Source organism: Bidens hawaiensis, unplaced genomic scaffold, assembly GCF_021521415.1.
Source record: "Bidens hawaiensis isolate Kalapana, Puna unplaced genomic scaffold, B.hawaiensis_p1.1 tig00010900_1, whole genome shotgun sequence".
Classification (NCBI taxonomy): Eukaryota; Viridiplantae; Streptophyta; class Magnoliopsida; order Asterales; family Asteraceae; genus Bidens; species Bidens hawaiensis.
In genome coordinates, this window is record NW_027491843.1 from 466976 (window position 1) to 480802 (window position 13827).

The window sequence follows — 13827 nt, forward strand, 5'->3', positions numbered from 1 at the left end:
ACACATCAATTTAAAACATTTATTACATATCAATGTTAAAATGTGTTAAAAGATAAACAACATTTAAGACATTTCTTTTTATAAGTATATTATAAAATTATGTTGCAAAACAAATTGTTATGACAATCAAAAATCTAAATATAGTTGTTTATAATACAATAATTAATTGATCTTTAAAATAAAGTCTTAATCAATATTCAATAACATGCTAAGTTTCATTCAAGTGTAGTTGACATATACTTGATTCCTAATATATATCATTCATGAAATATGAAAAAGCTTTCTCATTCAATTCTTTAGAACTATTTTGTAGATAAACTGTGTTAAATAATCATTGAATACATATAATAATAATCTTATATTGTTTTAACAGATTGTTCTCTTTAGCTTTATGTTTCTTTCAGTATGTACCCATTTAACCCGTTTCCTTTGTAGCTATATTTTTTTACCCATTTAGAGATAATGTAATTTGAAATGGTTGATAACTATCTATGAAATTTAAAATGAATGATCAACTGTGTATTGTAAGTCTCTTGGACTTGCTTGTTTGCTGCAAATTTAAATTATTATTAACAAATGTCAGACTGGAAATATATATATATATATATATATATATATATAAATATAGTTAGTAAATTTTCATCTTAAAAAAATCCAATTATGAATTAAATAACCTAGTGAGTGACCCGTGTAATTAATGAGCGGGAATTATAGAAAACGTAAAATATACATATATATTTTGAATTTAATTGAATTGTAAATGTTATATTTATAAGAACGGGTTATTTTAGATGAATTATAAGGTATTACATCATGAATATTAATTAAACGGTAAGTGCATCATTTGAAATTAAATTATTATTATTAAAATTTTAATAACGTACACATTTACCAAAATTAGAGTCAAGTTATATTAATAAAAATAATTAAATATTCAAGTTGTTAACCTATTAAAATTCGGTTTTTGTCAAAATCCAACTGTATAACCTATTTTTGTAAATTTAATATAAGTGGTAAAAAGTTCGTATTTCAAAATGGTTTAAATAAATAATTTTTATTATTCTCATTTAGGAATAAATATATATTAAGGGATTTATTTGATACTAACATTAAATTCATAATAACTTAAAATATATAGAAATGGATGCAAAACAAAATTTTTTTATTTAAGGCATGAATAGTGAAAAAATATGAAATGAGTTTATCATAATGGATAATATTAAAAAAAAATAAAAGGGTTAAAAAAGTTAGTCAAAATAGGAATGAGAATTATGGTTGTCTATATGTAAATGTAACCAATTAGTTTTAATATTTGAACTAAAAGTATACAATTTTAAACTTTGACAATAAATTTATTGTAAATATAAAAACAATTAACTTATTTACTTTAATATTAACTTCGTTAGTTTCGAAAATCAATTTAGTCAACATATACTCAAAATGTTGAAAATGGTTGAAGGTGTAAATTAGTAAATATTACTTATTTATAAAATTATATCGTTGTCTATAACGATTATCTATTTTTGTAAAATATGAAAGTGTAGAAATAAGATCCACATGAATTTGTAAAATATAATATAAATTGAAATGAGAAATAATTTTGTAAATTAAAACATACAATAATATTACCGAGAAATCATGTCATTTTTTACTCCGTATTAATTTATTGTTAATATAAAAACAATTACATTATTTACTTTAATATTAACTTTAATAGTTTCGAAAATCAATTTAGTCAACATATACCAAAAATATATGGATACTTTAATATTCAAACGACTTACCTTAATTCGTTTAATTATAAACTTATTTCCTTATTTACTAATTTACTTTAATATTAACTAATTAGCTTTAATATTTGAACTAAAAATATACAATCTTAAACTTTGACAATTAATTTATTGTAAATATAAAAACAATTAACTTATTTACTTTAATATTAACTTCAATGGTTTCGAAAATTAATTTAGTCAATATATACTCAAAATATATGGATACTTTAATTTCAAATGACTTATTCATTTAATTATTTACTTATTTCGTTATTTACTTTTCAAATAATTTAAAATAAATTTAAAATCGGTTTGTTTATAAATTAAGGATAGTCAAAGACTATCAAATGTGTTAGAACTTACCTTAAATCCTCTAATTATTTATTTATTTCCTTATTTACTTATTTACTTATTTATAGATTATGTAGTATAAAGTAATAACTTATTTATGTAAACTTTAATATAATTAGAAATAATAAATAAATCTAAAAATTATAATATATTGTACTATAAATAGAAATCATATCGTTTTTAGATTTATCAAAACACGTCAATAAATATTTTTTTAAAAAAATTTTAGTAAACTTATTATTATGTAAAATATTTTTTTTATATTAACTTGTACAAAAAATATAACAAATTAACTTATTTACTTGATGGTAAAAAAAAATTACAATTAAGTTTAATATTAAATTGAATATTTTCGAATACCAAATAAACTTATTCACTTTGACTATAAAGTAATTTTGAAATAATTCAAATTAAATTAAAAATCATTTTGTTTATAAATTAAGAAAAGTCAAAGTATATTAAATGTGTTAATGGGATAATTAAATATATAAATTACAATATTCATGTTAATTAGGTTATTTAAACAAATAAGGAATAAATAAATTGTATTAATGGGATAATTCATGTCTAATAGATTAACACACGCCGGAAAAAAAAATACAGATCAACTAATCTCGGATCTACGATATATAATAATATTTTATTTTATGTAAAAAAATTTAAAATGAATATACATGAATATTCTAAAATGAAAATACGTCAATATTAAAATTAAAATAAATACATATTATAAACTCATGACAATCCGTGAAATTAGATTATATGAGTCGGACATTACCTGAAATAATAAAAACGAATATTAATATTGATATTATGGATTATTTTAATTATAACTAATAACCGAAAAAATTTAAAGGTGTTACCAGAAATAGGAAAATTAAAGGAGTTACCGGAAAATAGATTGTATAAGTCGTGACACTCACCTGAAATTATAAAGCAGAATATTAATGTTGATATTATGCAACCATTGTTATAGGTAAAACAAATATCCGAAAAAACTAACCGGAAAAATTTACCGGAAATACTTACCGGAAAAACGAAAATATGGAATATAAGATTTTTATTAACAAACTAAAATGAAAACTTGAGCAAATCAATCGGGTATATAACCTGAAATAATGAAAAGCAACCATTGTTATAGGTATAACACATAGCCGGAAAAACTTAACGGAAAATCTTACCGGAAAAAATTAATACGTCCACATATAACCTTAATCGTTGTTTATGATTTACAACCTAAACTGATTTTAATAAAATCAGTTAACAATGAGAATAAAGATAAAAAGGTTAGAGGAAACAATAACCGGAAAAAAATTTAATGTTGCCGGAAATACATAGATCAACATCGGAAATTTATTATAAAATATAAACTTACCGGAAAATTAATACAAATCTACATCCATATTCGTCGGAATATATGAATAGGAGAAAGGAGATCCGGCTAAACTATAAAAGGAGAGAAAAAGTTGATTAGGGTAAAAAATTAAGAAATGTTATGGTTTAAATATAGGTTAGTGTCATGATTATGAAAGGCAATGAATGATATGACAATGAGGTGACATTGATGCGGATGACCTAGAATCTTGACAAGTGGAAATTATTGTTTGCTTTAATAGTATGTATAAATTTCAATTAAATGTTAAGACGTATCTCGACTATAAAAAATTTATTTTTAGTTTATTTCTACTACAGTTTTTATAGCAGAAAAAACGTACAGCCATTTTGGTTTTCTTTCTGAATTATCAAATTAAAATTTCAGGAATACCTTTCAAATATTTTAAACCGGGTGTGAATTATATGATTTAAAGAGATCCAAACAATTAGAGTAACAAGCTATAAAAGCTGTCATGAAACACTAATATAATAATCATTTCTCTCTCTTACAAGTGTAGCACATTCATTTAATATATATGCACAATTTAAATTAGTCCAAATGCGCTTCTTCTTTTTTTGTTCATATCATTTTTAACATACGTTTTGAATGTTTATATGTTAAAAGAAAAGTAACAATACTTATAAACATTTAAAACATGCATGTTAATGTTAATTATACATGTTAATGTTAATTATAGTTGCGCTAGATTAAAATTTTCAATTTAATGTATCAATAAAGATAAAGGGTACTTATAGATCACATGTTACGAAAAGTTTGATGTACTAAAAAGTTAACATCGTGCATTTATATAACTTGAAATTTGTATGCCCTTGTTTTGGTTTATTTCGTAGGTTAAAGGTTAGAAACAGGTTGGATGCTCTCGGTGGATTTGATGAGGGATATGGACATAAGAAGACGAGGAAATTGAGTTGTTAAACTATGAAATCTTGTGACATAACCAATATTTTAACCACCCATAGATATGCTTCACTAGAGTATACACTATCTCTGCCACAAGATTCTTTTTATTTATTAAATCAGATATTGTGCTTATATTTTGTTATGATAATACACAATTTAAAAACCATTAGATCTTCCCATAATAAGTGATCTTTATACCTAAAATATCATCTAGAGATCTCAACTACTAGGGACTAGGGAGTGTGCTTTTTATGTAAGTGCTTTTAATATCACTTTGAATGTGTTATAGAACTGGTTATTGCGACATGAAGTTTTAAGTATTCATTTTCTTCCATCAAGTCAAGTCACATCCAGTTTTTTAAGAAAACATTTGGATTTTGACGAAATAGGTAAATAGTTGTTGCAAGATAACTACTATTAAGGACAATCACAAAGTTACTTTAATCAAAATTTATCTAAAAAGGATTATTTGAATGATTCATATGCTACGTTTAAATTTTAAACATCCTCTTTAATCACTAGAAATTATGGATTTGGTTTTGAGAATTTTAAGCTTTGCACGGACTGTGATTGCAAATGATTATTTATAGAATTACAATATGTCACCCGTCCAATTTTCCATGTTTTTTCATAGTGGGTTTGTGTAGAAGTTTTGCTTTTTTTTAGTGTTTATAAATTTCAAACACATTAAATTTGTTTTTCACGGTTTAACAAAATAAGGGCTTGCGGGTTTAATACTAGTTGATACAAAAATGCATATCAGATCGAACACCTCCTCTTATTATCAAATAGTGATCTAATTAAACTTAATTACATTCAATATTTGATTTCAAAATTTCACTTTGATTCTACGCACAAAAGCATAATTACCAACAACCATAGGCTTAGTTGATACAAATATGTGAGGGATTTGAAGCGTGTTTATGTTGTTGTTGGAGATCCTAAGAAAAAGTACATGACATATTATAATTGAAGGAATCTAACTTTGTCCTTTGTCTCCAAATTTAGGACACACAATTAGCTGTTCATTATTAGATTTGTCTTCGTAATGGTTGGCTTCTTTATGCTATTGGTTAAAAGTTTTGATACTATAAATCTTGTCTAGCTTTCTACCAAATCAAATGTATTATTGTCCCCCCAGACATAATCAAGTACGAATTTTAAGTAAAGTAATGAATTTTAATGGTTGTTTACCTAAAAAAATATAGTACCTTTTTTTTTACCAACTAATGAATAAAGTCTTGCTATCAGCGTTAACCAAATAGCAAAATGCAACCCCATATGTCCGCGATCGCAAACAATGCTAGATAGTCTACGTTCACTATCTCTTGGTCCGGGGAAATACCCGCCCCCGAAAGGCCTAATACAGTAAAACCCGGTTGAAATCCAATTCAAACTTGAGAACTATTACAACCTCTAAACCAAATCTTCACTTTCACTAAAATGCCAATTGAGTCAAAGTTCATTGGCATTACGATTTATCATAGTGTTAAGAATTTTTTTTTTTTACAACAAAGATTTAAGCCCACCACCTCCATTTTGAAAGGGTGAACACCATGCCACTAAACCATTAGGTCATGGGCGGTACAACGTTAAGAAATTAACTACAAAATATATGGTTCATATATTTTAAGGTTTTATACTGTCGCTAACCTGTCATTATTCCATTTGAAACCCCATTTTTTATTTTTCCAATACTTAATCCATTTACTTTAAAAGAAACTAATTATAAATTGTGATTAATTCTATTCATTGATCTGCATATTCTATATCTTATGTTATTAGTTATTCGTAGATGTCAAACTTCTTGTCAATTGAACATATTATATTATAATCTGAAAAACATATAAATAATCATCACACTCAAAATATATGTTTTAAGTACGTAATGGATTTATTATTAGTTTTTATCAAGTTGAGTTTGATTATTTTTCAAATTAAAATGTTTGAAAATTATGTGTATATGTTCTTCACGTAATCATACTATAATGGGTTTAGCAAATTTATTAATCAGGTTTATGATATTAAATAATCTATAAAGAGTAAGCTCACGAACATTAACATATTAGTTAATTAAAAGTCTACTAATTAAAATTTTAAAATGCCAAGCTCGAAGCATCAGTTCATATTGCTGTCATATAATGTAAATTAAGAGTTTGATTAGTATGAAATAAATTATAGAAATGGCTCATTAGGCATGGGAAGCATTATCTAGTCGAATATACCATGCATTTTTAAATTAGCACAAGCATTAACTTTTTTTCAATAAAATTAACTAATACATTAACTTGCTTTCAGTGAAATCAACTTGTTTTCAATATTAATCTTTCCATATAACTAATATTTTTGTCATTTATGCATACGGCATTCAATTGACAACGATTAATTATCGAAAATTATAGTAAAAGGTTCCTTGACTCGTCATCGTTTACGAGTGGATATATAAACTAACTTCCCATTCTTCTATTTTTAAACAAACCTTGATTCAAAAAAAAAAAAAAAAAACACAAAAAAAGAAAAGCCAAAACCCATTCCATGCCACACAATTTAGAACACGTAGAAGAATATGATAAAAGATATTAATGCTGACCTTTTCATGTTATATGTATTGTAATGGAAATTATTAATAACGCAATTTTAAAGAGTTCGGTTTTGATCTTATTACCTTATTGACTTATTCTAAACAATTAATCATTGCTACGTACCTTTTTCCATGAAGTAATATTGGCATGTTGTAAGTGAGCCCCACAATAACTTTTTGATAGTTGCCTGCATACTTTGAGTTGAAGCACTTCCTATATAGGCTACTATAACTTTCGGAGGGATTGAACTCTAGCGGTACTAATATCATCTAGCTAGCAAAGAAGTCGCCATGGGCAAAATGCCACCAATGCGGGTTTAACCAGTTAGAGCTCAACCGACTCTTAAACATTTGTCGAGATAAATCTTATTCATTAACAAAGGTGTAACATTACAAGACTGATATATCTATGTATTCGGCATTCAAATGACAACAGTTTATATCCAAACCCCATTCCATTCCACACAATTTAGAACACGTAGAAGAATATGATAAAAGATATATGTTGACCTTAACTTATTACCAATATGTATTGTAATGGAAATTATTAATCACACATTTTTAAAGAGTTTGGTTTTGATCTTAACTTATTATAAACAATTAATCATTGCTACCTTTTCAAAGGTATTTATAAATGAAATTATATTGACATGTTGTAAGTGAGCCCCACAATACTTTTTGATAGTTGCCTGCATACTTTGGGTTGAAGCACTTCCTATATATAGGGTGAGTTTGACAAAGTTTTCATCAAACACTTTCTATTCACATTCTTCCCTCTTAGCCTCTCGATCATTCTCTAAATTTCCCAAAACACCAACTTGAATTCAAGAATTCACAAAAGATTTGTAAAGATGCCAATAGATATTGTACAACCTAGTGTTGGATTATCAAAGATAGCACTCTCAGAAACCCATGGGGAAGACTCTCCTTATTTTGCAGGATGGAAGGCTTATGATGAAAACCCTTATCATGAAACAAACAATCTTTCTGGGGTCATTCAGATGGGACTAGCAGAAAATCAAGTAAGCAATGACACTACTTTACAAGAATCCATTTCTTTTGTTTTAATTCCGATCAATTGTTGGAGTGAGCTAACAATCCCTTCAATTCCATAGGTGTCTTTTGACTTGCTTGAAGAATATTTGGAAGCAAATCTTGAATCAACCAACTGGGGCCAAAAAGTTTCTGGCTTTAGAGAGAATGCTTTGTTTCAAGATTATCATGGGCTCCTATCTTTTAGAAAGGTAACACCTTTTTTTGATAATTATACCCACAATTATTAATACTCTTATAGTCTTATGTTATAAAGAGTGATCAAGAAACAAAAAGTCTAACATGTTAAATTCTTGATTATTTCAGGCAATGGCAAGTTTCATGGAAGAAGTGAGGGGAGGAAAAGCAAAATTCAACCCCGAACGCGTTGTCTTGACCGCTGGAGCAACCGCCGCTAACGAGCTTTTAACCTTTATCTTGGCTGATCCCGGTGATGCTTTGTTGGTCCCAACCCCTTACTATCCAGGGTAGGTAGCCTTTTATATTAAGATAATTTTGAGTTCAATATGAAATTTGATAAATTACAGTATTTTCTAACTTTTTACTTTTAAATATTACAGATTTGATAGAGATTTAAGGTGGAGAACTGGTGTGCAAATTGTTCCAATTCACTGTGAAAGCTCAAACAATTTTCAAATCACTCCAGAAGCCCTAGAAGCAGCATATGATCATGCAACATCAAAGAATATAAAAGTGAGAGGAGTGCTCATTACAAACCCCTCAAACCCATTAGGTGCAACCATTCAACGAAAGGTTCTAGAACAGATCCTAGATTTCGCAACAAGAAAGAACATTCATCTAGTATCCGATGAAATCTATTCGGGATCCGCGTTCTACGCAGACGAATTCGTTAGCATTGCAGAAGTTCTTGAATCAAGGAACTACAAGGATGCGGAAAGATGTCATATTGTTTACAGCCTTTCAAAAGATCTTGGTCTCCCAGGGTTTCGAGTGGGAACCGTATATTCATATAATGATCAAGTTGTGACAACCGCAAGGAGAATGTCTAGTTTCACTATAATTTCTTCACAAACACAGTTTTTGTTGGCATCTATGTTGTCGGATAAAGAATTCACACGAAAATACATACAAATCAACCGAGAAAGATTGAGGAAACGATACGAAATGATTATTAACGGGTTGAAAAAGGCCGGTATCGAGTGCTTAAAAGGGAATGCTGGGCTGTTTTGTTGGATGAACTTGAGCCCTTACTTGGATGAACCCACAGTCAATGGTGAATTATCGATCTGGAAAAAGATTATGCATGAGGTAAGGCTAAACATATCACCTGGATCATCTTGCCATTGTTCCGAACCCGGGTGGTTTAGAGTTTGTTTTGCGAATATGAGTGAAGAAACCCTTGAAGTTGCACTACCAAGAATTCATGCATTTATCAAAAGTAGGAAGCAATAAGCATGTTTTGTGCATGCTATGATTCTTGACACAACATTTTTTCCTTTTGTAATTATTTTTAGGTGGCAATCCCTAATCAAGATTAGGGTTTTGCACTTAAAGGAGTGTAAATCTTAGTGGGGATTTGTTATATGTTTTTGCTCTAATTTTCTTTGGGATTTTTTAAAATCTTAAAGAATTTGGAGTTTATAGAATCCCTTGTGTGCATTCAACTTGTAATTGAACCTCTTCTTGTAAGATTACAGTTTCAAGAGCATCTTATTATCTTATATATCATGTTATTAACAAATAATCTAAGATCAAAACCAAGTGCGGTTTAAAAAATACAAAATATAATATATATATCAAGGATTTGTAAAAAATCCGATGGTTAAAAGTATTAAAATTTTAGAAAATAAAACCCACACTTATATAAATATCCTATTTCTCAAAAATAGTTTTAAAAGGTTTGTTTAAAAATCAACTCGTCTCTTTCGAGCTCGATCATTTGTTTTGCTTGACTCGTATTAATCAACAAAATCATTACATTTGGTCATTAGCTAGTCTCTAGTGTCACGGATTTTAATTTTACATGTTAAGACATTTTTTTAGTTTTTTAATATCATTTCACACTATGTTAAAGAATCCAACTGTCACCTTATCGTTTTAAAGTTATAATTTGGCCTGGTTGCATAATTGGGTTCCTCTATAGCTCTGTCTTTGTCTTTTCTAAAATAACAATAGATTAAAAAATAAAGAAATTAACAATCCACCAAACAAACACGTATTTGACCACAAATTATAGCCAGTTGACCAGTCTACATTGGCCACATGATGCCTTTCATGACAATATTTCACCTACTTAATTTGCAGGATTTTAATAAAACATTTTCTATATATTTTATATAAACACTAGACTTTATATTCAATAAATGAAACAAATAAAACTGTTAACCTATCTTGATATTTTTCTATTTGTATATTAAAAAAAAGGATTACTCTGTTATATGGTAAGCAAGTTTTAGGATTGTTTCAATCAAGTCACTGGTTTAAGTTTTTGTTCTAATCAGATTACTTAACTTTTAAATTTGTTTCAATCATAGATATTTGACCTGAATAACAGGTAATTCAATTCATTAACACTAAGATTACCAAAATACCCTTTAATAATACAATTTCTAACAGATTATATATATATATATATATATATATATATATATATATATATATGTATATATATATATATAAATACATATATCTTCAACCCTCTCTCGTCTCTAGCCTCTCACTCTGTTTCTTCACACCATCACCGGACCACAGCACCACAACACCGTCTTCCGTCGACATCCCCCGACCCTTTTTTCCTTCTCCGGCTACGTGTTGGGTGTAATCGGAGCAGCACAATCGGTGGTGTTTGGGTATACCCGCGGGTGTTTGCAGGTCGCCGGAAACCAAAACTAATGGTGTAATACACGATCTGGTCGTCGGAAACCAGCTACGATATCAACACAAGATCGGAGCACGCGCCACGCGGTGGTGTTTAGGTGGCCGGAAAAACGAAATCCGCTCTTTTCCTCTCGTCATCCCCGCACAACCCCACCCCATCGGATCCTCGTTTTTGGAAGTGACCAATGTGCAAAGTATTATGGCAACGGAGACGAATATCGGGATATCGATGGTGGCGAAGTTTAGGCATTGGACGGTGACTTGGTTCGAGGGTGATGGCCGCAGGTGGCCGGGGTTGGTGTCGGCAGTTCCTGGTGGCTGCGTTTACTCGATTTATCTTATTTGTTTTATTAATTTATATAAATCCTAAATAACCTGTTATCTTAGGTAAATTACTTTTAACAACACTCAAGTAATCTGTTATTCAGATCAAATATCTATGATTGAAACAAATTTAAAAGTTAAGTGACTTGATTAGAACAAAAACTTAAACCAGACCTAATTGAAAAAATCCTGAAACTTGGTTACCATTTTACAGAGTAATCCCTTAAAAAACCCATCAGTTTCTTTACTTACAAAGTTGTATTATTGGCGTACGTATAGGATAGTGGGTACTGAGATTTAAAAAACAGAATGTAATATTGTATATATATCGCAAGTCGCAACAAATGAGCTGGTTGAGAGATAAATACTTTGACTTTAGTATCAAAAGCTGATGAATAAAGCCCGTGGTTTTGAAAATAGTCAATTATAAATGTGACCAACTTGCGAATTCTGGTTCAGGTTTATTAACAACCTCTAGTGTTAATCATGTGGTTTCATTGACATCTTAAAACAGAAATACTAATACGATGATTATGTCATAATCATCTAATGAAATCCACTATAAATTATAGTCAATCTCAAGTAGGTTTTTAAACTAATACTAATTTTGTTTGTGAATAATCTTTGAAGTTCGAACTCGGCTCGATTCAAATCATATATCACTTGTTATTCATTGTATTATTTTAGTTATATGCACTCAACTAGTGACTTTTGCATATTTTTGAATTTTAATTATATATAAATAATATGCATTATTTAGTTATATTTCGATCGTAAGTATATAATATTTGTTAAATTATTGATATTTAATTATTATATATATATATGTAAATAATAGGCTCGTTTAGATAGCTAACAAAGGCTCGAACTTGTTTATTAAGTTAACATTAATTTTGGCTAGCCCGTTTTTTGCAAGTCGGTTTCAAACAACTCATGAACGTCAAAAGTGAATATGTTGTTGGTTCTTATTCCAAATATTAAGTGTGTGTACAATTTTTATTTAGAAACACCAATTACATTAAGAAAAAGAAACACCCAAGTAAGATGCTAGGGGCCGCCATTTCTATTTTGGTGGGGTGGTAAGGTTATTAAAGTGTAAAATTGTAGGTAATGAGTTTAAATCTTATAGAGTGTAAATGTTTAGTCGATCAAAAAAAAAGTTACTATGGACCCAAAGTACAAGCAAAAATGAGAAATGCTACAAAACCGAGTATCTTGAAATAACCTCACCTCAAAAAATATAAATTAATCAAAACTTAAAAATTAAAACGCTACCATTTCTCGCAATTTATCTTCATATTTTTCTTCTGGTAAGCAATCCAAAGATATTAGTGGTTTGTTATTAAAGATAACGTTGTTTTGAGCTTTCATATCATTCACAAACTAAATAACAATACCGCGTGTACTCCCTCACTTAACCTTTTTTCCAGCCATTGTTTACTCGCATATATCGGCATCCCACTTATGAAAGAATGATATTATGTCCATAGTTGAATTTGAGTTTTGAAGAAACACTAAGTGACCCCGGGCAGATTACGGATAATCTGGGGGTTAAATAGATGTTTCCCACGAGGATGAGGTCCAGCAAAGAAGGTTGTTCTTCAGGTGACCTGCAAAACAGACACCGTAAGCTCGTCACTGAGAAGGGGGGGGGGGTTCCTCCTTGTGACCACCCTCCGGCGTGAGAATCAGACTAGATTGCTCTGAATATAAGTGTATATTAAGAGATTGCTAGAGAATATAAGATAATGAGATATCAGATGATCCTTACCATTCCAAGGTGTTGGAGTATTTATAGCCGAAGGTAGGTTTCCAAGAAGGTACAGCCGGCTGAATAGTATTCCTGTTCTACCAACAGTGGGCTATGCACGAGCCATGCTGGTTGGTGGATAGGCTGCGGCTGATAGTGACAAGGACGGCTGTATACTGTTCCTTTACTGCCGGTTATGCACTGTTCCACCAACTGTAGGCTACGCACGTCCCACAGTGAGGGTTGGTGAGTAGGCAGCGGCTAATAGTGACAAACAGTACTAGAGGGTGCTCCTCCTCGTACTGTTGTCGGTGAGCTGTCACCCTGTGATTGGTTTATGGGCTGCTTTGGTCAGATCTTGTCTATTTTGTCCATACCTTGGCAGGTATAGTACCAAAGATCTTCCAGAAGCATACGGACTGGCTCACTCCCGCCTTGCTCATTCCTTCAGGTGACATTACTGAAGTATCAATAGTGCCCTGTGCGTGTAGCCTTGCTATTAGTGCGGGTAGCCTTCCCTGATGGCTTGTACCCGCAGCTTCGGGAACAGGCGGGGTACTTCACCATTCGGAGGCTTTCCCTGCGGGAACAGCTGGCGTACTGCGCGTAAGGTCTTTATCTCTGAGCATGGTGGGTCCTGCGGAAGCAGTTGGTCCTTGCGCAGACGTCCCTCTTCAAGGTGAGTCTTGCGGGTTCAACTGGGCTCTGCTGGGACCTACCTCTTCAAGTTTGACTTCCTTCAACAATTTTATTTAACATAATATTCGCTATAACATTTTTTAAATTGTATGGTCTCTCTCTCTCTCTCTCTCTCTCTCTCTCTCTCTCTCCCCTTGGTCATTATAATATTTGTTATTATCAA

General features: G+C 30.1%; 2 protein-coding genes across 2 annotated transcripts in view; one reads left to right on the forward strand and one right to left on the reverse strand.

Moving 5' to 3' along the window:
• LOC143536744 (uncharacterized) overlaps positions 1 to 13827 on the reverse strand; it is a 157314-nt gene that overhangs the window by 97717 nt on the left and 45770 nt on the right. The gene's annotated exons all lie outside the window — the stretch shown is intronic.
• On the forward strand, positions 7809 to 9466 carry LOC143536731 (1-aminocyclopropane-1-carboxylate synthase 7-like). Its single transcript, XM_077030658.1, has 4 exons — positions 7809 to 8022; positions 8116 to 8244; positions 8360 to 8520; positions 8614 to 9466. Exons 1-4 carry the CDS (start codon positions 7852 to 7854, stop codon positions 9464 to 9466), a joined length of 1314 nt encoding a protein of 437 aa, XP_076886773.1. The 5' UTR covers positions 7809 to 7851.